Source organism: Paroedura picta, chromosome 9 (genome assembly GCF_049243985.1).
Source record: "Paroedura picta isolate Pp20150507F chromosome 9, Ppicta_v3.0, whole genome shotgun sequence".
NCBI classification, from domain to species: domain Eukaryota; kingdom Metazoa; phylum Chordata; class Lepidosauria; order Squamata; family Gekkonidae; genus Paroedura; species Paroedura picta.
Window position 1 is genome coordinate 68,008,296 of NC_135377.1, and position 27,541 is coordinate 68,035,836.

General features: G+C 47.7%; 1 protein-coding gene across 13 annotated transcripts in view; it reads left to right on the forward strand.

Annotated features, from left to right (window-relative positions):
• PHACTR1 (phosphatase and actin regulator 1) overlaps window positions 1-27,541 on the forward strand; it is a 312,123-nt gene that overhangs the window by 173,087 nt on the left and 111,495 nt on the right. For 2 of the 13 annotated variants that reach the window (XM_077353217.1, XM_077353218.1), the window contains exon 1: window positions 11,409-11,726. The exons of 9 other annotated variants lie outside the window; for them this stretch is intronic. In XM_077353217.1, coding sequence (XP_077209332.1) covers window positions 11,471-11,726 — 256 coding nt within the window. In that variant the 5' untranslated portion in view covers window positions 11,409-11,470. Of the gene's footprint in view, window positions 1-11,408; window positions 11,727-27,541 lie in introns of those variants that run through there. 2 more of the 13 variants (XM_077353223.1, XM_077353224.1) reach the window with 2 other exon arrangements.

Consider the following 27,541-nt stretch of genomic DNA (forward strand, 5'->3'; position numbering starts at 1 on the left):
CTAAAGATTCTGGGGGGGAGTCAGGGCAGTCATCCATCAGGAGGAAGAGCTGGGTGTCATCTGCGTATTGGTGGCAACCCAGCCCAAACCTCCGCACCAGCTGAGCAAGAGGGCGCATGAAGATATTAAATAGGATAGGAGAGAGCACTGCTCCTTGTGGGACTCCACATGTGAGCTGGTGATGGCTAGAAACTCTCTCTCCTATTGCTACCCTCTGTCCGCGACCCTGGAGGAAGGAGATCAGCCATTTTAGGGCTGTCCCCCGTATCCCAGCGTCGGCAAGGCGGTGAGCTAGGAGCTCATGATCGACTGTGTCAAACGCTGCCGACAGGTCTAATAGTATCAGCAGCGCTGACCCGCCTTGGTCCAGTTGGTGGCGGAGGTCATCCGTCAGGGCAACTAGCGCTGTCTCCACCCCATGGCCAGGCCGGAAGCCCGACTGAAATGGATCAAGGGCTGAAGTTTCTTCCAGGAATGCTGATATTTGGCCCGCAGCAGCCCTTTCAACCAACTTCCCTAGAAACGCCAGATGCGAGACGGGGCGGTAGTTGTCAGGCTCCTGCGGAGCCAAGGATGGTTTTTTGAGCAACGGGCGTACCACTGCCTCTTTTAATCCCTCCGGGAATTCTCCCGTTGAAAGGGAGAGGTTGATTATTTCCCAGAGGGGAGCTCCTATTCTTAGGTCTGTTGTTTTTAGGAGCCACGATGGACATGGATCTAGAGGGGAAGTGGTTGGCCTTGTTGTTGCTAGCATCCTGTCCACTTCATCTAATGAGAGTCGTCTGAAGTAACTCATTGTTCTCTCCAAAGACGGCCAAGGAGCCTCCAGTTCACTTTCTGTGTCCAAAGTTGGAGGGGTCATGACGAAGAGTCGAGATTTTGTCTTCGAAGTGACTCGCAAATGCCTCACAGCTAATGTCCAATTGGCTATTGTTTTGGCGCCCTTCATCAAGGGCGGTGAGAGATCGGACTACCCTAAGTAGTTGTGCTGGGCGTGAGTGCGCAGACGCGATGCTAGTCGAGTAAAAGTTGCATTTCACTGACTTCACCGCCATCTCATAGGCTCTTAACTGCATTCTGTAAGATGCTCTCGATTCTTCGTCGCGGGTCTTCCTCCAAACTCGCTCTAGTCGTCTCAGTTCCGTTTCTTCTCGCGGAGCTCCTCGGTGTACCATGGAGCCCGCTTGAGACGGGGACGGAGAGGACGTCTGGGAGCTATCTCATCAATGGCGGCCAGCAATCTGTCATGCCAGTCACTGACCAGTCCATCTAGAGAAGTGCCGGGAGGCATTGGGTCCCGCAGAGCATTCAGGAATCCCAAGGCCAACATATTCAATTCCTGGAATTTTCGGCGCAGAGAGAGTCCTGAAGGAGATGTTGTCACGGATCAGGATTGCCACACCCCCTCCCCGCCCCACAGTCTGTGACTGATGGTGGACGGAGAACCCAGCCGGGGTTAGCTCTTTAAGGGCGACTGTTTCGCCGTCCCTGGTCCAGGTTTCCGTCAGGCACGCCAGGTCTACCCCCTGCTCTGCGAAATACGCTTGCAGGGTGGAAGCTTTGTTGTTGATGGACCTGGCGTTGCACAGCATCAGTGTCGGAGGTGGGTTGTTCACCTTTGCTTTAGAAGAATGATGTGAAACAGGCTAAATTCGCCAGTTGCTCCATCACTAAATAACGATTTTACAGGGAAGACCTCCAATTAGGCTGCCTCTTTTAAAATCCAGACTGCAGTTTGCGTCTTTTGACTGTGGCAAGATTGACTTTTGCAAAGATTTGGAAATCAGATTGCAGGTCAAACAAATTAAAACAAGTCAAACGAGGTCAAACGAGGTCAAAACAATGTTTATTAAGTTCACGTCAGCAAAAAGACCAAAATATAATGGCAAAAAAAGAGATCAAAAATTCTAAAAGAAGTGTAATTAATCTAATATATATAGAGAGATTCATCAGGTAACATATTATTTGGCTTGATCCCATAAAAACAATCACTAAATTGTAAGTCTAATATTCCTTTTTCACTTTGTCTGCTTTGTCAGACCATTTAATTGTTGCATAATATTAAATTTAAAGAAATTAAAAATGGGGGGGCAAAATCCACATTTATTATTTGATCAATGAATAAATTAAATGGGTCATTGAATTGAGTAACATTCTGGCGCATTGAATCCTATTATGGCCTAGAACAAAGTTAATTTATATCCACTTTAAAATGTCTCTACACCATTCTTTATAAAGCTTTCCAGTGGTGGGAGGGAAGTTGAATAGAAGGTTTAAAAAAAAAATAACCATGCCATAGAAATCGTGCAGAACCAATTTCGTTATTATTTCTTAAACTATTAGTTTACTCCAGCTTTGTTTTGTGATTGCTGCACATCCTTAGAGAGAGATTATTTCCCATTTATTGGAAAGTGCCTCTGATGGCACACGCATTGTTCTGAGTGTTAATGAATCTGAACTCTGAATATGGCGTTAAAATAATGATATGTGGCAGAACAAGAATGAAGTCTCTTCTTTTATATGACTTGTCCTCTGTACCAGTCCTTGGTAGAAAACCGTATCACAGTGAAAAATACGGAACAGGGGATGGACTGATCAAGCTCTCTTTTCTTGCTTTAACCACACACAAAAAACCTCTCTTCAGCTGTTAGGTCTGCATGCACTACAGCAGCCTTTATCGACTTTTGTACTGTTGAGTAATCCCTGAAATGTTCTTCAGGCTTCGAGAAACCCCAGAAGTGACGGGACTGGCCAGAATAGGGATGGGAAGCACAGCTGTGTACATCTCTATCCAGGGCCCCTCCCCTTCCCACCCCCTTCAGGCCCATCATTGGGCATTGGGGGACAGTTCAACATGACCTTATATGGTCATATCACTGGGTATTTAACAAATTATATAAATATATTAAAAATCAGTTAAGTTGGGGAAACCATTTGGGAAACCGTTCCAAGGCCGTCAAGAAACCCTAGTCCAGGGGTAGTCAACCTGTGGTCCTCCAGATGTTCATGGACTACAATTCCCATGAGCCCCTGCCAGTAAACGCAGGCAGGGGCTCATGGGAATTGTAGTCCATGGACATCTGGAGGACCACAGGTTGACTACCCCTGCCCTAGGCCATCGAGAAACTCTTGTTGAGACAGCCTGCACTACAAGCTCTCTGACCAGACCTATTGAGAGCTCATCATCCCCCAAATTGCACAAATCATTCCCCAAACTGCTTTACATGACATGGTCAATACATGGATTTTCCATGTACATACCGCTCCCATAATAAAGTTTGAGTCCAGGGGCTCCTTTAAGACCAACAAAGTTGTATTCAAGGCATAAGCTTTTGGGTGCAGGCACACTTCTTCAAATACAGGGGGCAGCATCTCTCATCATCCCAGGACAATATGACTTCCTGACGAAAGTATCATTCGTAGTACTACTTGTATGTTTTTCTCAGTCAATTTCATGGATTCCCCCCACCACCACCACCACCACCACCAACACCACGCTGTCATTAGGACCGTTTATGTACTGGAGGTTTTATGCCAAGCTGCAGGCTGAAGTTTTAGTTGTGGCAGGTTGCCCCACCTCTTCCTGCACCTGCACGGGGGAGCATTTGGCCTGGTGTGCATCATCCGCCCCAGAGTTGTATTCCTGTATGGGAGCTGCTGTAGTGAAGTTCCCAGTGCATAAACGGTCCATGAGAGCAAATCTTATTGAATATGGAGCACTGTGTGACCTATTCAGGTTCACAATTTGATCCTTAGCTAGCTGGCACCACCCACCTTTCTCATCTTGAAAGAAGAATGTAGCACATCAAGAGGAAAAACAGGGGTGACTCAATAGACACTGAGCAGAGTTTTCACAAAATTAAAAAGCTGGGGGTGGGTGGAATGATTCTGTGCCCAGGACATCTCCAGAAATCGCTGTCGGGATCCCTAAAATAAAAAGTAGAGATTCTTCTACGCAGCCCTAATTAGGTCCAAAGAACAATGGAAAGAATTCCCAAGCTCCAGTCTTTCTCTTACCTCTTAGCAGCAATATTCAGGTCAGTTGGAAGGAAGGATTTTCCAATTGTCACATCATTTGTGAAAAGACTACCTGAAATAGACACTTTCAAAGCCACTATCCTATCCTGCAACACTGCTCTGTCAGGTTTCATGGAAGACATTCATACCTTTTCTGTACTGTGGGGGTCGTGCCGGGCTGCCGGCGGTTCCGTGCAAAGGGGCAATTAGCCCTGCTGTTTCCAGGATCCTCATGGGGGAAGGTTTCCCCTGACGGACCCAGTCCACCCTGGATTTCTGCCTTCGCACAGAGGCACCCAGAGCAGGAAGTTTCCGCTGCACTTCGCAGCCGGGAGGCGGTATTTGCATGAAAATAAAAAAATGGTCAGACCTACAGTGCTGCAAAGCACCATGGAGCTGAGTGGGGCATTCTCTGTCCCCTCCGGGACACTGTAGGAAGGGGAGGACCTCTGCCTGAATAGGGCCCGTTGACCCCTGTGGCAGACCAGGGAATATGGAAATATCTGCATTCCCTTGCCACAGGGCAGCAGAGGATCTAACATGCACCAGGCCCAGGATGGGAATGGGATGGCACCAACATCGTGTGAAAGTGAGGATTAGCCCTTCTGCCATCCGAGTGCCGGCCTGGCAGAAGTTAGCTGAGGCTGAGGCCAATAGCTTCCCCCAAGGACCTAAATTTCTGCCAAAGAAACAAGATATGATTCCCTCATCTTTCATATGAAGTTATGAAATTGCCTTCTCCTGAGTCCAATAGCTGATCTTTTGCCAGTATTGTCTACCCTGACTGGCAATAGCTCTTCAGAGACTCAAGCCACATTCTTTCACATCACCTATGACCTGCTCATTTTGCTAGCGATGCCAGGGCTTGACCCGAGGGCCTTCTGCAGTGCCAGGTTGGCTCCCTGCCACACAACCACAGCCCCTCGGCATCCTCCCACCTCCCGGTCTTCTGGCACAACAGAAGATTTCCATGTTGGAATTTATATTGGTCCAGAAGGGGAATCAGATCCGGAGGAGACATTAATTATATTGTCAAAAATGTCTTGCTTCATTTTAGTGTTTTGACTTTGTAACCCTCCAGAAGGTTACATATAGAAATGGTGTTCTATTCATGGAACAGAAACCGACTTGCCTTTTTTTGGGTTCCTGCTCATAGGAGGGAGATTTCACTGCTGTATGAACGCAGGATTGGCAATTGGAGCTAAGTCAAACACAGTGTAGGCTGCAAGCGCTTCCACTCCCAGCTGCTCAGAGCTTCTTCTGCAGCAGCCTCCCCAACCCACATTGCCTCATTTTCTGTTATTCTGGTCTTCTTCCATTGTTTTTTTTGGTTAAAATGCAGGAGAAGCATGGAACTCTCTCTGCACGTTTTTATTGATTTCCTGTGGACTATTGCTTAGTAAGAGCCTCTTGTGGCGCAGAGTGGTAAGGCAGCAGACATGCAGTCTGAAAGCTCTACCCATGAGGCTGGGAGTTTGATCCCAGCAGCCGGGTCAAGGTCGACTCAGCCTTCCATCCTTCCAAGGTTGGTAAAATGAGTACCCAGCTTGCTGGGGGGTAAACGGTAATGACTGGGGAAGGCACTGGCAAACCACCCCGTATTGAGTCTGCCATGAAAACGCTGGAGGGCGTCACCCCAAGGGTCAGACATGACACAGTGTTTGCACAGGGGATACCTTTACCTTTAACTATGTGTGTAGAGCCTCTTGTGGCACAGAGTGGTAAGGCAGCAGACATGCTGTCTGAAGCTCTGTCCATGAGGAGTTCAATCCCAGCAGCCGGCTCAAGGTTGACTCAGCCTTCCATCCTTCCGAGGTCGGTAAAATGAGTACCCAGCTTGCTGGGGGGTAAACGGTAATGACTGGGGAAGGCACTGGCAAACCACCCCGTATTGAGTCTGCCATGAAAACACTAGACGCCTCACCCCAAGGGTCAGACATGACCTGGTGCTTGCACAGGGGATACCTTTTCCTTTATTGCTTAGTAAGTGTTAACTGCTAAAATTGACATTTTAATGATCCTTTATTGAAGTTGTTTTACAACATGCATTGATATTATAGGCCACATCAAAAACTGTTTTGGGCTAAAAGGTGGGATAAATAAACAGCGTTCCACACAACCTTTTCATTGCAATTCTGGCAGCCATGTTTCTTCCCTCCCTGTAAGACGTAGGAACCCTCTGTCCTCTCTCAGCTGCCCAGGGGGAGAGAATAGGAGGCCAACGGGGTCATCGAGGAGGCCCCACTATTACAGCTGATCTCCATATGATTTTAATCAGTTCCCCGGAAGAGTGGACTTGCTGGCATCATACCTGCTGATGTCTCTCCCCAGGCTGTACTTCCCCAATTTCCAGGTGTTTCCCAAACCAGAGCTAGCAATTCTAAGATCCATGGAGCTTGTTTCACTGTGACATCTGGGGTTTGGGGGGGAAGGTATTGGCCATGGGGGCTCTCAGTCCAAGGCCTACCATGCAGCAACAAGTAGGATTGCTAATCTCATTGTGGAAACTATGAGCAGGTTCCTGAAAGTAGTTTTGGAATGAGTAAGGGCTAACTGAAATGTATTCTTGACAATTGTCCCAAGGTCACCCAGAAGGTCACCCATGTGGAGGAGTGGAGGATCATGCCTGGTTCTCCAGATTAGAGCCCACACTTTTTAACCACAACACCACGCAGGCTCCCTAACAGTAATTGGAGTGCGGGATTATCATCTACATACTTTCCATGCCATAGTACTTGCCCTAAACTCTTGATATAGGTTAACAATTCAGAGGATCCAGTGACATGCATCCAAGCAGGGGTGACAAAAAGGTAAACTTGCATAAGGAAAACTCTGGGGGGGGGACACCTGAATCAGCCCTGAGTCATCTGGAATGACTCAGCATTTTTGGTCACAGGCACGGAACAGTGAAGGAAAAGTTTGCTGTCATATCCTTCAGCGCAATATTGAGTCTCATCTGTTTGTTACATGTTCAGAAGCGATAAGACTTCCTCTTCTAGGCAATGGACTTTTCAACCGTCTTTTAAAATATTTAACTGGTTTTGCTGACTGCTTTAAACGGTAGAGAATCGCTGGTGCAATGTGCCCTGTTAATCCTGCAGAGTGCAGACTGTGTAGACGAGGGATGCAATGTAGGTAATGGAATGTGGAATGTAAGGAAAGGGCAATGTAAGGGACCGTGTCTGCCCAGGATTTTTCCAGGCATCTTCCTGCATTGCCTATTCCACAGAGTTCTTTGGTGGGCAACATTCTAAAGATCACCTTAGACCTTTGGGGGAAGAAAAAGAAGAGTTGGCTTTTATACCCCACTTTTGGCTCCCCAAAGGAGACTCCGGGTGGCTTACAATTACCTTCCCTCCCTCTCAACACAACAGACACTCTGTGAGGTAGGTGAGGCTAAGAGAGCTCTGAGAGAACTATGACAGGCCCAAAGTCACCCAGCTGGCTACATGTGGAGAACAGGGGAATCAAGCCCAGTTCACCAGATCACAGGCCATCCCTCTTAACCACTACACCACACTGGCTTTTTTAACATCTCTTAAGCTGCTCTTAACCACTGCACCAATAAGGGCAGGATAAAAATCTAATAATAAATGAAATGTCTTTAAAGAAGACAAATTTGCTTCCTCTTAAGAGGCAGGTTGTTGGTGGCCTTAGCTTGGTTCCTGGTCTTCTCTACTTATGGAATTTTACTGGATATTTTACATGACTCTGTACCATCTTTCTGCCATATCAGGCATTAAAATTCATTCATTCATTCATTCATTCATTCATTCATTCATTCATAAGATTTTTATACCACGCTCCTATATGGCTCAGGGCAGTTCACAAAAGCATTGCAGGGGTAATACATAGAACAGTCTAAACATATAACACGGTCATAACAGCATATCAAGAATTATCCAACAATGACTTCAAATAGAATGACAACTTAAACAAAACCCCCAAGGAGGTCAGGCTGCTTCAGGTCACGGAGGGGGTGTCTGAGGGGGAACCAGTGGGTGTTGTTGGGTCAGTTAGACTCAAGCGAATGCCTGGTGGAGGAGCCCCCTTTTGCAGAATTGTGGGAGTTCAGGCAGGGCCCAGATCTTAAAGTTGATCCTGATACTGCATAGGTTATTTTTGGTGTAAGGGGGCCACAGGAGAGAGTGAATAGAAGGAGTCTTGGCAAGCCGTAGCAGTTCCCTGATTCCATTAACAGCCATGATTTTTCTCATCTCTTCCCCACCCCATGCAATGTTGCTTTCCCCAGAAAATGAAAGGTCCACAATCCACCTGCATCTATTCTGTGCTCCGTATCGTCCCTTAAGCCCAGGGCCAGATTTACATGAAAAGAGGCCCTAGGCTATTCCACTTATATGGCCCTTTCAACCACCCATTTTTAAGTTTGTAAATTACATGAGAGATAATAAAATACATAATTACTGTGATATATATATCAATATGTTAAATGAAACATGTTGTGATCAGTACTAACCTTTATAAAAAATGTGGAATATAGGACCCTCTTGATTTTGAGGCCCTAGGCTGAAGCCTAGTTAGCCTATAGGAAAATCCGGCTCTGCTTGCCCTAAACTCCATCTTCTAAACAGTATGTGGTATCTCTTGGTTACTGAAGAAGACAAGGTTTTTCAGTGGGCCAGATGTATAGTGAAGGTTTGGTCTCAGTTCAAGGCTCTGTTTAGATACTGTAGCCCGGGTGCGGAGAGATAAAAACCCTGCCTTGCTTATTAGTATGCAAGGGTGATAGCTGTAGCTCTCTGGGTCAAAGAGAAGTGAGGGAAACAAAGGGACGGCATTCCCCCTGAGATTGTGGATGTGTTTGCCCTGGTATCACCACTCCCTGCTAGCCAGTATCTATGGTGTCTCTGTCAAGCAGAGGACAGATATAGTATCCCTGTGTTTTAAAGCAGGGGTAGTCAACCTGTGGTCCTCCAGATGTCCATGGACTACAATTCCCATGAGCCCCTGCCAGCGTTTGGAAATTGTAGTCCATGGACATCTAGAGCAGGGGTTGTCAACCTGTGGTCCTCCAGATGTCCATGGACTACAATTCCCATGGGCTCATGGGAATTGTAGTCTATAGACATCTGGAGGACCACAGGTTGACTACCCCTGATCTCTAGGACCACAGGTTGACTACCCCTGCTTTAAAGAAGAGGCACCAACAGAGAATACAAGAGGAGGAGAAGTCTTACAGCCTATAACGGGAAACTGTTTCCACTGCAAGTTCCTTCCCGCAATTTCAGTTGAAACTTTGGCATCATCTCTACTTAGGGTTGCCAGGCCCCACCATTCCAGATCCTCACTCAGATGTCTCTGGCATGATGACATCGCTACAGAGGCCTTCTCCTTTCTCCTCCTCATAAGCTCCTCCATCCTCCACTCGCAACCAGAAGGGACTTGGCAGGCCTAGCTCTACTTTTGATATTCCACAGACGTTTTCTCCAAAGCTGGTCATGACACAGTCAAAATTCTCTGTTAATGCCCTCCTCTTCACTTCCATGAACAACAAGAGATGCTTTGGCAAAGCCTTCCCTTAGGATGTATCACTTTAGCCTCCTTTTCTATGAGTGTACAGCAACAGTCAGAGCAACAGCTGAGGTACACAGGGGAGAACACTGTTGCTCTCTCTGTATCTGTGGATACGGTGAGAAGGTATTAAAATCCTTTGCCTCTCTCTCGCCTTTATGGTAAGGGGCCCTGGACAGACTTAGTATTTATTTCTTATTAAAGATATTTATACCCCCCTTTTCTTCCCCAAAGGGACTCAAAGTAACTATTTACAGTGTGGTTCTTCGCTCTGCTTTGTCTTCACAGCAAAAGTCCTGTGAGTTAGGTTAGACCGAGAGAGGGTGGTGGGTCAAGTTGCCAACTTCCAGGTGGTGGCCAAAGATTTCCTGGGGTTATAACTGCTCTTCAGGCAACAGAGATGCATTCCCCTGGAGAAAATGGCCACTTTAGAAGGCATTATCCCCATTGAAGTCCCTCCCTTACTTAAGCCCCGCCTTCCTCAGGCTCCTCCCTCAAAATCTCCAAGCATTTCCAACTCAAAGCTGACAAACCACATGACTGACATAACTCTGCAAATCTCCATGATAGAGAGTGTAATTGAACCTGGGCCTCCCACATCCCAGTCAGATATTCCAGCCACTATGCCATCCTGCCTTTCATGCACAGCTCAGTTCAATAGAGGGCTTCTTTTAACATGGTGGAAGTAGAGCCAACTTGGTTCGTTTAGGTATAAGATGGATTTCCCTTTGTGAGTGTGTGCGGATGTGCACATGGCAGTGATTGTTACATAGGAAGGTTCAGATACTGCCCAAGTTCGTTGACTGTCTTGTTGGATGAAGTGAGATGGAGACCAGTCAAGATTGTCAGCCAGACTCATCTCCAGACTACAAAGAACACTTTTCACTTCTAAAAGGGTGTGGACAAAATTGAGAAGGTTCAGAGGAGTGACAAGAATGATCCAAGCCCTAGGAGGAAAGGCTGAGGGACTTGGGAATGTTCAGCCTGGAGAAGAGGAGGTTGAGAGGGGACAGGATTGCTCTCTTTAAGCTTCTGAAAGGTTGTCACTTAGAGGAGGGCAAGGAAGGGTTCCTGTTGGCAGCAGAGGATAGAACCCAGAGTAATGGGTTTAAACTGCGTGTAGAATGATATCGGCTAGATATCAGAAAAATAGTTTCATAGTCAGAGTAGTTCAGCATTGGAATCTGCTGCCTAAGGAGGTGGTGAGCTCCCCCTCACAGGCAGTCTTCAAGCAGCGGCTGGACAGATCCTTCTCCTGGGTGCTTGAGGCTGATCCTGCACTGAGCAGGGGGTGGGACTAGATGGGCTGGATGGCCCCTTCCAACTCTAGGATTCTGTGTTTCTATTCTATGAAGAAAACGGATACTTTGGAAGGGAGACTCTGTGGCCTTGTACCCCACCAAGGCCCCTGGCCTCCCCAGGCTCCATCCCCAAATCTCCAGGAGTTTCTCAGTGCAAATCTGGCAACCCTCCACCTCCCCCGCTGGGGAACATGGCAAGCCTATGACCAATGCTGGGGGGGTGGGGGGAAGCAGAACGTTGCCATTTGCAGGCAGAGGTTTATGACGCCGAAGGGAGAAAGAATGACCCTCTGCTGGGCCCCTGCACAAGGCGGGTGTCTGTGTTTGCAAGGTGAGATGAGGCGAAACAGATCTGGCTGCCGAGGTTCCCATCGTCCAGCCCGGCACATCTTTGCAGCTCCGGTCCTTTGAATCGGTTTAGGCAGCTGGTTCACAGAGGTCACCCAGGGTTCGGGCTCTGATTCTCCCTGCTTGTTCTCTTCCCCCCCCCCTACCTTTCCCCAAGGCTCCCTCCCTCCCTTTTAATCCCTCTGTGCATGTGTGTGTGTGTGAGAGAGAGAGCAGAGAGGGGTGTGAGTGTGCGAGGAGGCAGAGGCGGATGCTCAGGCGTGAGCGAGGGGATGGCGGATTCCACGCAGACCCAGCCGCTCGGCTGGCTCTCTTTCCCGTCCTCCGTGGGCTGCAGGGGTGGCTCCGGTCCAGGCGAGGGCGAGGAGAAGCCTAAGAAAAGAGCCTTCTACCTGGTGAGGATGAAACCCCTGAAGGAGCCCTTGGCGAACCACAACAACAACGTGTCTTTCGTGCTCCACTGCCACATAGGCAAGGAGATCAAGCACATATGCAGCAACTGCAGTCGCGGGGAAGAAGCCCGTGAGGGTGAGTTCGGGGCTCTCCGGTGTGCGTGAGAGAGAGAGAGAGGAAGGAGATGCTTGCTGGTGGGGCTCGTGGTGGGGACTTGTGTGCCTTGCTCCTGGCTTTGCTCGCTACTTTGGGGACTGCGGGAGGAGAGGAAGAGGGGGCAGGGAATGATTGGGGGGTGTTGGCAGCTCTTGGGCAAAAGGAGCATCGGCGGTCCATGAGAACTCTCCTCGGTAGCTGCTATAACTGTGTTGCGCCTTGTTTGCTTTCGGTGGCGTCGCCACAATGGCCGGAGGAGATGAGCCTTCCCCCTGTGGGCAGGTCAACTTTCCCCCCTCGCCTCTGCCAGGGAGCTGTGGCCGGAGTTCGCCTGACTTAAATCCTTCAGCCTGGCGAGGGGCTGTTTTGCGTGGAATCCATCTGGAGGGCAGTCCTGCTCTCCCTTCCTGGGCTGTGTGCAAAGTTCTCGGAGGATGGCTGATTGGGATGAAAGGGGTGCTTTGGGCCAGAGCCTTGTCAACAGCCTGGCTGTCCACACTCTGGCTGATGCTGAATGTAACGGTCCAAAAGAGAGGAGATCCCACGGAACCTCAGGGGTGGGGTGGGGTGGGGTTGGACAGGTGAGTGGCTTCCTTCTGCACCTTGGGCACAGCAAGTGAATAGTTCTGGGCGAACGGGAACGGATTATTTTGCCGGAGTCAGCAACTCACCGAGGCTGCGAGTGACAAGGGGCATAAAACCAGGCGAGCAGAAATGTCTTCGGAGACACTGCCAGCGATCGCCTCTCCTCTTCCCAGTTCTCCTCTCGCTTGTTCGGCCCTGGTCTGTCACGTTTGACTCCAGATCTAAAGGCTCCGGTGTTAGGAGGAGCGGCTCCAGCAGACGTGTCAGGGCTCATTTCCTGAAGGTCAGTGAGAAGGGTTTTGACTGCAAATCCGAGCAGGAGGACACAGCAACGCTGTGAGCTGTTTGCCGTCGGCCTCGGCTGCTGTTTGATTCCACTGTTTTTTTGACACGTGCGATGAATCCCGAACGGTTAAGAACTCCATGCGTTCGTTCGGCTCAGAAGTATGAAATATTGTTTGGCCTGTGGCAACTCTGTGCCATCCCGAGCCAATGTTAAGAAATAGCTGTTTTTTAATAATAATAATAATAATAATAATAATAATAATAATAATAATAATAATAATAATAATAATAATAAGTGGTCTTTCATAAATTTAGTAAAAGAAGACTCACTAGTGAAATTGCAGCTTGTTTCTATCACACTGCAGGCAAACAGTGGACTACTCAGGGGTAATCAAACTGCGGCCCTCCAGATGTCCATGGACTACAATTCCCAGGAGCCCCTGCCAGCAAACGCTGGCAGGGGCTCCTGGGAATTGTAGTCCATGGACATCTGGAGGGCCACAGTTTGACTACCTCTGGACTAGATTGTTGTGAAGCAAGACAAAGGGATGTCTTTCGGGTAAACAAGAATCCAAAACGTCCCTTCTAGTTGTACCACAGTAGCCAAGAATAACGTTTGGCCCATGTTCCAGGGGACAGCTCCCCCCCCCCACCCCTCTCCACTCATTACTGGTGGCAGCTAAACATCACTGGGAATGACACCTAGAGATTTGCACAGCAGGTTTCGCAAGTGACTTTCAGCCTTGCCTGGTTCACGTCTCCCCAAAAGCACATGTTGAAAATGAGCACTGCCTGTTTTAATTGAATTCGGCTGTAAAAGCACTGCACTCGCTCCCATTTTCCACATCCCTAGACTCAAATTTCTGAATGGTGGCACTGAGGGTAAGGATGGCTGTAATATTCAAAGTCATGTAAACCTTACAGCAGAAAACGCCAGCTCCAAGAGCACGGCAGCCGTGTGCTGCGGTCCTGAGCGATACTCAGGGTCAAGGAAGAGAGTTCTGAACCTGTGAAAAGTAGAAGCACCTTAACCCTCCTTTCTAGTTCATTTTTGTCCTGCTCTGCCTCCGAGGAGCCCAGGCTGGCCCCGTCCCCTGAGAAAGGAGAGTGGGAAAGGATTGACCCAAGGTCTCCCAGCAAACATCACAGATAATGAGGATTTGAACCTGGATGGCCTGGGTCTTAGTTTTAATTCCCACGCCATGCCAGCGCTGCCGAACCCCTTTCCGTTCCCTATGCCCCAGAGTAACCAGGGGCCGTCTCAGAGAGAATTGTTGATTCAGGATCTGTTGGCTGTTTCTTCTTATATCTACAAGTGCAGCAGCGATACAAATGAATCTTCTTATTTGTGTGTAAATTAAGGAAGATCCAGCCAGCTTGGTTGTAGTGGTTAAGAGCAGTAGCCTCTAATCCAGAGAGCTGGGTTTGATTCCCCACTCCTCCTCCTTCACATGTGGCCAACTGGGTGACCTTGGGCTAGTCACAGTCCTGTTGGAGCTGTTTTCACACAGCAATTCAGTCAGAGCTCTCTCAGCCCCACCTACCCTACAGGGTGTCTGTTGCGGCGAAGGGACATTGATTGTAAACTGCTTGGAGTCTCCTTCGGAAAGTGAAAAGCGGGGTATAAAAACCAACTCTTCTAAACAAAGACGCTGTGTTGTGTATGCAAGGGGAACTCACCTTGATTTTACCCACCTTACTGTTTTCTCCCCTTCATTTGCAATGCCTCAGTGTATGCATCATGTTTTCTCCCAACCAACCTCTGATTATGGAGGTGAGCTGGGGGGATATGGAAATGCAAAAGGAAATGTAGTACAGAGAGGTATGGTGAGGGAGAAAACTGGATTTTCCACCCTCTCACTGGCTAATTCCACTTTTGTATTTTAAAGAAACCTCCCCCTACCCCATTTGAAGACCCCGGAAAAAGAGCTAGAATACTTTCTGCAAATGACAGATAATGCACTTTTACAGCTGGATCTTCCTGTGCGAAACAAGAAAATCAGCTTCTAAAGTGCACTATCCAATCTGTGCAGAATAGGGGTTCTCTGCACTTGCTGTCCAAATAGGAATTCTAACCGTCAGCTGTTGGGGAGACTTTCTGTCTGAAATTTTGGAGACCCTTGCTCCATCAAGATCAGTATTGTCAACTCAGACTGGCAGCAACAGGCAGAGGTCTTTCATATCACCTACCACAGGATCTTTTGTGCTGGAGATGCCGGAGATTGAATCTGGGACTTTCTGATGCTCTCCCACAGAGCCTGTGCAATCCCTGTAGAGTTCAACCATGTTTCCCTCTGAAACCAACTGATTGCCTATTCCAGGGATTCACAACTAGGAATCCACAGGAGCTCCAGACATGGTCCGCAACCTTTCCCTTCCCTTCCATTGCTCCCTCTCCCTGCTCTCAAGCATGTGTGAGTTCTCCTGTGGTTTCTGTGCATGGGAGACAGCAGAGTCTGTAAGCCTATGTCTCTCCCCACTCATTTCTCCTAGAACCTGCCTGCTAATGCAGATGGTGATTTCACTTCCGGGGGAATGGCAGGGAGGCATGGCCAACTGACATCACTTCTGGGGCTCATCAAAGCCTGAAAAATTATTTTCTGGCTCCTCGATGGTCAAAAGGTTGCAAAAGGCTGTCCTGTTCTCTTAATTACTATGTTTTAAAATATCAACCATTTTAAATGAAAGAAGAACCGATCATGAGCAATGACCATTTGATTACACAGCCCTAGAAGTCATCCAGTAGGCAGGCAGCATTGTTTAAAGAAGAGGGGCTCTTGTAACATGCTTTATGAGGACAGGGATGGTCCCAGAGAAGAGGAGAAGTTGATTATGTGGTAGGGAAGAGGAACAATGACATGGGAGCTGGCCCTTTGCAGCTCAGAGGGTCTAGTACTGGGGTGGCCAAACTGTGGCTCTCCCAATGTCCATGCTGGCAGCGGCTCATGGTAACTGTAGTCCATGGACATCAGGAGAGCCACAGTTTGGCCACCTCTGGTCTAGTATTTACTCACAGATTCAGATGTTTGTAGCAGTATACATAAGAGTACAAAGCAACTATCTGCAGAATCTCCATGCCACTTAAGGATGAGAATTGTGCCTCAGTTTGGTGTAGGTTAGGATTGCGGACTTCTAATCTGGCGAGCCGGGTTTGATTCTGCGCTCCCCCACATGCAGCCAGCTGGGTGACCTTGGGCTCACCACAGCACTGATAAAGCCGCTCTGACTCAGCAGTGCTATCAGGGCCCTCTCAGCCTCACCCACCTCACAGGGTGTCTCTTGTGGGGAGAGGAAGGGAAGGTGATTAGAAGCCGCTTTGAGCCTCCTTTTTTTTTAGAGAAAAGCGGCATATAAGAACCAACTCTTCTTCTTAGTCCTGCGTCCTTCTGCTAGATCAGACTTTCTCAACCAGGGTTTCATGATATCCTGGGGTTTCTTGACAGCCCTGGAAGGGTTTCCTGAATGGGTGGGAATCAATTAATTTGTATATATTATTTAAATTTGTTAAATATTTTATCAGGTGATATGACCATATATTTTCATGTTGAACCCCCCCTCCCCAAATGGCCAGTGATGAGCCTGGAGGGGATGAGAAGGGGAAGGGCCCCAGGTGGGCATGTCCATAGCTATGCTCCCCAACCATATCCGGCACGATTGCTCCACTTCTGGGGCTTCTCAAAGCCCGAAGAATGTTTCAGGGGTTTCTCAAGGTAAAAAAGTTGAGAAAGACTGTGCTCGAGCATGAATTTCCTTAATTATATACAGGTGAATCTACTAGGCGATTTATCACGCTTTTTCTGTTTATACACATGTACCAGATGGGTCCAAGGTAGAAGAAAACATGAAAATTGCAAAGCTCGGGAGAATTGGCATCCAAGCAGTTAAGCAACGCTTCGAGTGCTTCACAAATACTCCTTGGGGAAGGGCTCCTTCAGAAAGCTCCAAGCACAGAGCTGTGTTTGAGCAAACAATCCAGCCCATCCGTATCTCTCACCTGGTCCTCTAAGATCTTCAGGTGTTTCAAAAATAAATGAAATTGGAGATGGAATTGGCAACTGCTTTACAGGATCTGCCAAAAGATCCTTGTTTACCATTTTCCTGCTGCTTATCCAAAAGCAGAGAGATATTGGCCAAACAAAGGCGAGTCATATTTAAAAAGCATCAAACTTTTGCAGTCGAAAAGTTTTTTTTATTGTGATTATTATGCAAAATTCTTGGCTAGTTTTAGTAACAACAACAACAACTTTATTTTTTTAACCCACCCTTCCTGTGAGACTCAGGGCGGGTAACGTCAAATAATCAAACGGAATGATAAACAAGGTTAAAAGCACAATTTAAGTTAATTAAAACAACTCAACAGTTTTTTCCCATATGTCTGCCCGATTAGATTTAAATCTCTGAGCAGGTTTCATTCTTTAGCTGATGGATCTTCCCTCAATATTCCCACAGATGTTTCTTCAGGGAAGCTAGCCAATTTCATGTTATAGGTGTTGTGTTCCTATGTAGTTCCATACTACAGGCCCTGTGACACTGATTAAGGTCCCTGATCTCAGTTGACAGAGTATTCCACCAAGTTGGGGCCAGGGCCAAAAAAGGCCCTGATTTTGGTTGAGGCTGGTCTCACCTCTCTGGGGCCAGAGACACTGAGCAGATTTTGGTCTGCTGTTGGGGGGGGGGGCATCCCTGGAGAGGTAGTCCTGCAGATAAGTTGGTCCCAGATCATTTACGGTTTTGAAAGTCAGTTTTACTGAGGTGGCAAAGCTGGGTCTAGGGCAGGGGTAGCCAACCTGTGGTCCTCCAGATGTCCATGGACTACAATTCCCATGAGCCCCTGCCAGCAAATCATAGAATAGAATCATAGAATCATAGAGTTGGAAGGGGCCATACAGGCCATCTAGTCCAACCCCCTGCTCAACGCAGGATCAGCCCAAAGCATCCTAAAGCATCCAAGAAAAGTGTATATCCAACCTTTGCTTGAAGACTGCCAGTGAGGGGGAGCTCAACACTTCCTTAGGCAGCCTATTCCACTGCTGAACTACTCTGACTATATCGTTGTACTTGTAGTTTAAACCCATGAACTGGCAGGGCTCATGGGTATTGTAGTCCATGGACATCTGGAGGACCACAGGTTGACTACCCCTGGTCTAGGGTTTACCATTTCAGACTGCAAGTAGAGTTCTACACAAAATCCTGTCCACTACATGTCAAGGCAAATGTGGGTTTCTAACCAGGCCTTCTCCCTGTAGGGATGCTACTTCTGGGTTGGGAAATTCTTGGAGATTTGGGGGGGGGGGTAGAGCATGGGGAGAACATGGTTTGGGAGAGGGAGGAAACTTAGCAAGGTATAATGCCACAGAGTTCACCCTCCAAAGAAAACATTTTCTCCAAGGGATTTCTGTCATATGGAGATCAGTTGTACTTCAAGAAGGTTTTAATTGGGGTTTTTAATGAGGTCATACTGGATTTTATGTTGTTACCCGCCACGAGCCACTTGCGGGAGTGGTGGGCTATAAATTTAAGAATAAGTAACACAAAAATAAATAAATAAAGATCTCCAGGCCAAACCTGGAGGTTGACAACCATATCCCCCTGATATGCTAGATTTCTACATGAACAGAACTTTTTTGCATATTAAAGAGGAAGCCTCAGTGCTCTCGTGATTGTAACAGACACAAATTTAACCTCAGGGTTTAATCAGAAATGATAAGTAGCTTCGCCATTGCTGGTTTGGGAAATACCTAGAGATTTGGGAGGGGGGACTTTGGGGAGGGGAAGGTCTTGTGGGGTATGATGCCACAGAATCCACCTTACCGAGAAGCGGCCATTTTCTTCACATGAATGGATTTGCCTTGAGATTAGTTGGAGTAGAGGGAGATCTTCAGCCACTGTTTGCAGCCTGTAAGTTTCCTAAGAATTTGTTTCAACTGCAGTCACCACAGAAAAGAGGTCTGTTAATCAAGAGACTTTGAGCTCTGCCTGAGTTTATTTTGTCACTTGCAATGAACATACAACTGAGGAAGTCCAACACAACTAATTTCTACCTAGTATACTAGTCTTGGTTGTGAATGATGGTTACTGTTACAGCTATCGAAGACAAGATACCTATCTTCTTGTTCAACTTAATTTTGACCTCCCGTTGAAATATATTTTACGGCAGGGGTAGTCAACCTGTGGTCCTCCAGATGTTCATAGATTACAATTCCCATGAGCCCCTGCCACTGTTTGCTGGCAGGGGCTCCTGGGAATTGTAGTCTATGAACATCTGGAGGACCACAGGTTGACTACCCCTGTTTTACGGTACTACTGCAGTCAAAACGAATTCTTCTGAAACTTACAGGATTTATTGAGCCACTCTGGTTTTTCCTTGTCTGGGCATCACCAGGACATCCATGACTCCAGCAAAGGAGATTTATAACTGGACCTCACAAATTAGTTTGCGGGGAAGAAAAATTAGAAAATTTTGCAGCAGCTGCACCAGAAGAGGGGAGCAAATCTAAGAGGGCAGGCTAAGAAGAAGAGCTGTATTTTTGTACCGCACTTTTTACTACCAGGAGGAGTCTCAGAGCAGCTTACAATCACCTTCCCTGCCTCTCCTCACAACAGACATCCTGTGAGGTAGGTGGGGTTGAGAGAGCTCTGAGAGAATTGGACTAGCCCAAGGTCATCCAGATAGCTGCATGTGGAGGAGTGGGGAATCAAATCCAGTTCTCCAGATTAACCACTGTACCAAGAGGGAGACCACAAACCTCTCTGCTATATAATTGCACCATTTGAAACTGCTCCCTTATTAGATCTGCAGCAGGAAGTGGAGTGGGGGGAGACTGCTTGAATCAAAGATCCTGTCTTTTTTCTGCTGCAGGCCTAAGAAGCATCTTCAAGGGATAAGCTATGTTGCCTCCTCGCCCCTGCAGCAACTTTGACGTTAAAAACCGGTTTGGTCATCTCAGTGAAGGTCTCCCACTTTGCATCTTATTTCAGTATTCAGCTCGTGGCCTGCAAACCCAGGATGGAAACTGGAGCTAGACATACACCCTTTGTGTTGTTTTCAGCCCCCCCAACCCAACCACCGCCCCTCGAATTACCACTGAGGAGGTGGAGACCTTCTGCAATTCTTCTGCCTTGTGCTCTCTCTGCAGTTGTGTCTCCTTCCATTGTTTGGAACACCCTTCGACAGGATTAGGACTGTTCCGAATAGGTGTGCTCATAAACAGCGGCAATTAGGGGCAGCCCCTGTTATCTTCATTGTAGAGCTGTTGAAGCCCCTGAACCGTACGTGAATTAGTAATGGAAAAAACAGATCCACGGAGGGAAAACCGCTGGCTTTACAGCTTTCCTGGAAGATAGCAATTTGATGCAATAATTACTTTTTGCTGGTAGCCAAATAATCACCTTGTTTTACTTAATAGCTAATGTTTCGTTTAACGCCGGAGCAAATTTTTCTACCCGGCTGTTTGAACAGCTGAACCCAGAGTCCTAAAACCTAGGTGGGAATTGCAGTCACATGTTTGCTGCCCTAGAGCAGGGGTGGTCAACCTGTGGTCCTCCAGATGTTCATGGACTACAATTCCCATGAGCCCCTGCCAGCGTTTGCTGGCAGGGGCTCATGGGAATTGTAGTCCATGAACATCTGGAGGACCACAGGTTGACTACCCCTGCCCTAGAGGATGAAGGCACGGCTGGTTTATGGCTAGCTAGAGCTCCAACTTCTGCACCTCGGTGTGAATTTGTAACCAGATCAGCTTGCTGTGATAATGTATCAGGAGACCACATGATGAGCAAAAATAAGACACAGTCCCTGGATAAAAGGAGGGATGTCCGTCCCCAGGTGGAACCTGTCTTATGGTTCATCTCCAGGCAACAGAAATCAGTTCCCCTGGAGAAATATTCATTGCTCATTCAGGTGGGATGAGGAGGAGAAGATGCTAAAAAAAAAAAAAGGAGTTGGTAGACTGCAGAGTCATTTTGGGTGGGGAGGGGGGGGAGCCAAACAGGTCCACTGCCCTGATGAGGGTTGCCAGCTCCAGGTGGTCATACAAATGAACCAAAGCCACCATGTCAAGACAACACAAAAAGAATTTGGCACAATGTGATGAAAAGCTTTTTATCAAATGCTTTGAAAGCGCAAGCAATACATAAAAATGTTAACAAGCAGCAGGAATGCCCTTGGACATTCCAAGATCCAAACGAGGAACCGGTCAGTCCTGCGTTCCACTCGTAAATGCTTGCTCAGTGGACCCTAACCAGCATAATGTGGATTTAGAAATACAATCAGTACAAAATGACAACAAACAAGTCTGCATGCTCAGTGTTAAACACATAAGGATGAAGCTTACCCAACAGAAACTTGGCTGTCTGAACACTTGCACCAGCCTTTCTCAACTCTTCTCAACTCTTTTACCATTGAGAAACCCCCAAAACATTTATTCAGGCTTTAAGAAACCTGATTCAGGTGCAATCATGCAAAATATGGTTGGGAAGCATAGCTGTGTACATGCCCATCCATGGCCCCTTCCCTTCCCACCCCCTCCAGGCCCTTCACTGGCCATTTTGGGAGGGGGGGCTCACATCACCAGAAAAATGTTTAATAAATTTTTGAATGTTTAAAAAATCAATGAACTCCCACCCATTCAGGAAACCCTCACAGAGCCTTCAAGAAACCCGAGCATTTCATGAAACCCTGATTGAGAAAGCCTGGCTTACATGCTGACTCTCTCTAGCCTTGCAGACTGGTTGTTGGCTTCACCCATTGCTAAGTTTATAAACGTACAAATGCCATGGGATTTATACAGGAACTAGGGGCCAGGCCCATTGCATTCAGGAATACACCGGGTGCTAGATTAGGGGGATGGAGTGGAAGAACTCTGCAGACAGCTTCCCCCTCCCCCCAGGACCTGGAAAGGCTGCAGGCAGCTGTTAGAGAACTCATTGGCAATGGCAGCTCTCACACAGCAGGGATCTGCAGCCTTCAAGCCTCAGATGGAAGTGGAAGGAGGAGGGGGTTGTCAGGGGTGGGGGACGGAAGGCGATTGGTTGGCTGCTGGACAGACAGGCAAGCTGGTTGGAGGAGGAGGCACTCAGGGGTGGGACAGCCGCCCTGAGTGGGTGTCAAGCACTGAGTGGAACTTAAGCCATGAGACCAGCTCTTCCTCCAAGGCCTTACCAGAAATATATAGCGGAACAGATAATAAGCAGATAATATTCTATCCCAGGGATTGTTCCAGATTTTAAGGGGCCCTGGGCAGACAGTGACCACGGACCCTCTTCTCACCACCACCAGGCTCCCCTTCAAACTTTCCTGTCCACCCCACTTACCTGTATGTCCTTATTCCATTTGCAAGTTCCCTAACACCCATGCTCAGTTGGCTGCACCACCCATACATCATTTCCCTGTCAGCACTGTGCAGTGCATGCAGCTGCCATGGCCCTCCTCCCTGGTTCTGGTATTGTTTGCATTTTTATTGCATCATTTTATAATTTTAAATACTTCTGTTTTGGTGTTTACTGCCTCAGGGACCTTATTTGGGTGGGAAGGCATGATAAGAAAAGGTTTGAATAAATTTGTGTGTGTGTGTGTGTCTGTGTCTAGAATCCCGTTGGACAGAAAGGAAGAAAATGTAGAGAAATTGATGCTTTTGGAGGTTTCTTTGCATTTGATAGGAGTTGTTAATACACATCTCAGCCTCTGCATGAATAGCACATGAATAGAGTTTCAGAGCACAGCAATTACCAAGTGTAAAAAAAAAAAGATCCCATTTCCTCTATTAAATGTCTATTAAAAGCCTCCAGGATCTTTTCAAGGGCATACGGATTTGGAGACTCTTCCAAAGCAAAATAGCACATTTACCTTTCATTGAGAGACTTTAAAGGCCAGGAAAGCGGCAGGACTCTCTGTGGTCTCCGTTCACCACAGACCGTTACAATAGTGCTCTCCAAGAAACGACCTTATAAATCCATCACCTGCCTGACCTTAAATGTATTTACCATTAAGCCCTTCAGCATACACAGACCGCACACGTGGACACCCACACCCAATTACTTTCCTGATTACTCCAGGATTTGGGGACACTTTCGCTGACCTGCAGTTGCTTCTTAGTGGAATTAGCTGTCAGGTGCTTCCTGCGATCACGTCAAGCTGCATCTTATTCTGTCCCCTTGAAGCCGCTGGTACAATTGTCTCGGTAGAGATTTTTCAATGCCTTCCAAATGACCTAAAGAGATCCAGCATGGTGTAGCAGTTGAGAGCAGCAGACTCTAATCTGGAGAACCAGGTTTGATTCCCCACTCCTCTGCACGCAGCCAGCTGAGTGACCCTAGGCCAGTCGCAATTTTTTTAAAGCTGTTCTCACAGAGCAGTTCTCTCAGAGTTCTCTCAGCCCCATCGACCTCACAGGGTGTCTGTTGTGGGGGGATGAAGGGAAAGGTGTTTGTAAGCTGCTTTGGGACTCCAGAGGATTGATTGTTTTAAACAGGGGTAGTCAAACTGTGGCCCTCCAGATGTCCATGGACATCTGGAGGGCCGCAGTTTGACTACCCCTGGTTTTAAACATCTTGTTACCTGCCCTGAACCTACTAGGAAGGGCAGGATACAAAAATAAAGTAGTAGTAGTAGTAGTAGTAGTAGTAGTAGTAGTAGTAGTAGTAGTAGTAGTTGTTGTTGTTGTTGTTGTTGTTGTTGTTGTTGTTGTTGATGTTGTTATCTGATCTGAATATTATTAGTTAGGACAGAGAAGCCATTTTGGCAGCTTTATCAAGGCACCTTGCACCATCTATGAGACATACCAAGACACTTGAGTATACTCTCTAAGTTCTTGTTGCAATCTGATGTAGGCGTTAAATGCTAACTTCCACTGCTGCTTTGCTGAAGCAGGTTTGCACACCATTCTGGCTCTTAATTCCCTTGTACAGCATCATTTTTCAGTTCCTGTGCATCCAGGGCAGAATCTACACTTACTTTTTTTATTCCATTGTCAATCCTGTTGAATTCAGATCGATTTGAACTCGGGTCTTCCTCTTCCCCCCCCCATTGAAACAGAAAAGTATTCTGCACATGGTTAGGGTAGTTCAGAAAGGGGGGGAGCCAAGCCTCTTTCTTTTTTTCCTTGAAGGTGGGGGGAGGAGAGGATCCAAGCAGGGAGCCTCTTTCTTTTCTTGGAGGGGGGAGGGGAGAGGATCGAAGAAGGCAGAGGAGAGAGAAAAAAATCCAAAACCGACAGAAGTTGAGAGAAATTAGGGGCTTCTCCTTTAAGGCAAGTTTGTCACATGAGCAGCTTTGGCCAATCAGGGATTCTCTACCATGGAGGAAAGCCCAGATTCAAAACAGCCTGTTATCTCAATTCGATTCTTAAAATATTGAGGTTTAAAAGCACTCTAAGATATCGCACAATAAAGGTAGGGTCACTCCAGATCAATCCTTCTTGTTGCAGAAGGAAAATTTAAATCGCCCAAAATCAAAACGGAAATCGCATTCTATATAGACTGAATCAACCTGGGATTGGAATAAAAGCTCCATGCAGTTTGCAGCTAGGAGCCAGAAAATCCCCGAAGGAATGTGGATTAAGAGATTGTGGAGTTTCCACTACACCTAGGGAGCACGTGGCAAGGTCAAGATGTGAGCAATAAAAGGAGTACACATAGAATGTAGCAAGTAAACAAATGAATCCGCGCATGAGCAGTTGCCACTACACATGCACGGAGATGGAGAGAACACAGAGCATTTGCTAATTGTATCTCATTTTGTCCATCAATCCTTATATTATACACTGACAAAACATATCGAAACAAGGGTAATTCACCGGGACTTCTTTGTTGGAAACCAGCAGTCTCCTGTTAGGAGGTTCTCTCATTAAACTGTTTATTGAGCCCGCACAAATTAATTTGTTTAAAGTCTGGATGTGAACCAGGGATCCTCAGGTCCAAGTTCAATGTCCTGCCACCACGCTACGATGCCACCAGGATTTACGGGGGAGTCATTTGTGGCACTTTTTTTCTCAAGTTGCACCTTTTCGCCTTGAATTAAGAGGTAGCTTTGCTCTCCTATTGTCTGCTTAATTGCTCTTACAGATAGTTGAGACCTTAATAGATTTAGTAACCAGTGATGAGTTAAGAGTTAAGGCAGGGATACCCAGCCTGTTTGAGCCTGCGGTACCTTTGGAATTGTGATACCATGTGGTGGGCACAGCCGCACACTGGCTGAGACTGACCGTAGTGTTGTCATGGCAGCCACTTCCAAAGCAACCTATCTACAAATCTGCAGAGCTCATCAAATCTCCAACACTTAATCAGAAGCAAAAACCCACTTGGCTCCGCCTACTTAGCCAACATAGAAAAGGTACCCAAGGACCCCTGGATAAGGGGCTCAGCTAGAACGAGAGACTGGGCCTCAGAGTGTTCTGTGCTGGAGCAAAAGGGAAGGTTTTCATTAGACAAACCAGGCAGGGGAAAAGGCTGATCTCACTTTCAACTAGCGTTGTGGCTATTAATCCAAATCTAACTTCCTACTGCTTTTCAACAATTTTGAGCTTTAGTGCAATAGAAAAATCTGTACCATAAATAAAATGGGAAAGGGGTGGTGGGAGGAGTTGAGACTTGTCGCCTATCTGATTGGCCGTCTGTCCAACAAACAGCCAGTCAGGTAGGTTGTCCCGCCCCTGGCTACATCCCCTTTCAACTTCTTCCACATAGAAGAAGTGCCAGCCTGCTGTACTGAACTGACGCCGAGAGATCAGCCAGCCAGTGAGCTGGGAAGGAGGGATGGGGGATCTGGGACCTTGGCACCGCAGTTGGGCTGGTCACCACAGAAAGCCTAGGAGGGGGGCTGCAACGTGAACCCTCGCTGCCTGCCCACCCACCAGCACTTGGGCCATGCCTGCTCTTGAGTTACATGCATGGCCAATTGTGCAGCCTGGACAGGTGTTAGACTGCTGCTGGGAGGGTGGCCAGCTGGTGTGCAGGAGCTAGGAGCTGGGCCAGGTTCTGTGGGATGGTCTGGCTGCCACTGAAAGGTGGGGAAGAAGACCCGGGGTTGCAGTGCTGGCCCTCGCCCCCACCTGTCCACCTGTGGGCCACATCTGCCTCTTAGCCATGCGTTCAGCTACCTGCGTGGCCTGGGCAGGTGCTGGCCGGCCACCGGGAGGGCAGTCAGCTGGCGGGTGGGATTGGGGAGATAAGGCCTGGTCTTGGCACCATGGGAGGGCCCACCTGCCATGGGGAGGTGGGGAGGGGGACCTGGAGGGTGTAAGCCAATGTGTAACCAATCAAGAATGACACATCCATTCAGTGATGTATCTAACCTCTGGTGGCAGCTGTGGGCAGGAGGGATTTCTTCCAGCTTCAACAGGTTAGCCAGCTGCAGTCCCTCCTGGGCAACAAAGCTCGGGCCACCATAATGCATAGAGTTTTTAGCTATGGGTGGAGAAGTACCTGGAGGTTTGGGAACCATCATAGAATGGCCCCTCCAAAGCAGCCATTTTCGTCAGGGGAACTGATTTTGATCTTCTAGAGACAAATTGTAATACTAGGAGATGTCCAGGTACCACCTGGAGTTTGGCAACCGAAAAGTGCATGCCCTGGTGACATCTACATTGTTTGTTTGTTTGTTTGTTTGTTTGTTTGTTTGTTTGTTTATTGTTGGATTTATAACCTGCCCTTATTGGACTTGCCATCTTGGGGCTGTTTACAACATTCAAAAATACAGCAGTCCAACTTTCAATGATGGTAGTCTATAAGAATCCTTCTAGCCAATATAACAGGAATGGAAAGGAGTGTGATTTCCTGAATGCTTCTTCAATGTATTCTATGTAGATTCAGGTGGGTCTGAAGCAGCGGGACAAAGTTTGAGTCCAGTGGCACCTTTAAGACCCACACCGTTTTCTTCGAGATGTAAGCTTTCGTGTGCAAGCACACTTCTTCACCTACAGAAGTGTGCTTGCACACGAAAGCTTATGTCTTGGATAAAACACTATTTAACGTGTAACACTGGCTACCACCTTATCTTCTGCTATAGAGGCTGATGTTAGAGTTGTTACATTTCTTAATTGCCCTGGCCTGGATACTCTAGGCCAGGGGTAGTCAAACTGCGGCCCTCCAGATGTCCGTGGACTACAATTCCCAGGAGCCCCTGCCAGCGAATGCTGGCAGGGGCTCCTGGGAATTGTAGTCCACGGACATCTGGAGGGCTGCAGTTTGACTACCCCTGCTCTAGGCTAATCTGATCTTGTCAGATCCTGGATACAAAGCAAGTTTGACCCTGGTCACTGTTGGATGGGAGACCACCAAGAAAGACCAGAGTTGCTAAACAGAGACAGACAATGACAAATTACCTCCAAACTAGGGTTGGGTGCTCCTGACGCAGCCAGTGCTGCACCGCACCACGGGAGGGAAGGGAGGCCCCAGCATGCCGGAGGGTGCACACATGCAGGCGTTGAGCTTCACACCTGTTTATGTGCGCCCGCCGGTGCGCCGATGCCTGCGCCTCCCCTTCCCCCCTGAGGCACGGGGCTTCCTGCGTTGGGAGTGAACGGCCGCTTCGGGCACCGTTCACCCAACCCTACTCTGAACATCTCTTGCCTGGAACATCCCATGGGACTTGATGGAGTTTGATCGATCAATTGATCTGTCTATCTACTGAGTTAAGAAAAGGATGCGAAGCTGTACATTTGAGCACTGAGGTGAGCGGCATCCGGTTGTTATTTTTTTCTGAAGGTCAGTATTGACATGGAAGGTTGATTGTGTTGTGCTGCACAGATGTGATCTCTAAAACAGACATTTCTGCATTTCATTTCTGCAAAAGAGGGACGGCAAGGCTGAAGCCCGCTCAAGCGTCTTTTCCACCTTTGCAAATGTCATTGGCCATGCGGGCAACCGCTCTGGAAAGTAGGTCAATATGACGCCAAATAGATCTTAATTTCCGCAGAAAGTCAGAAAGG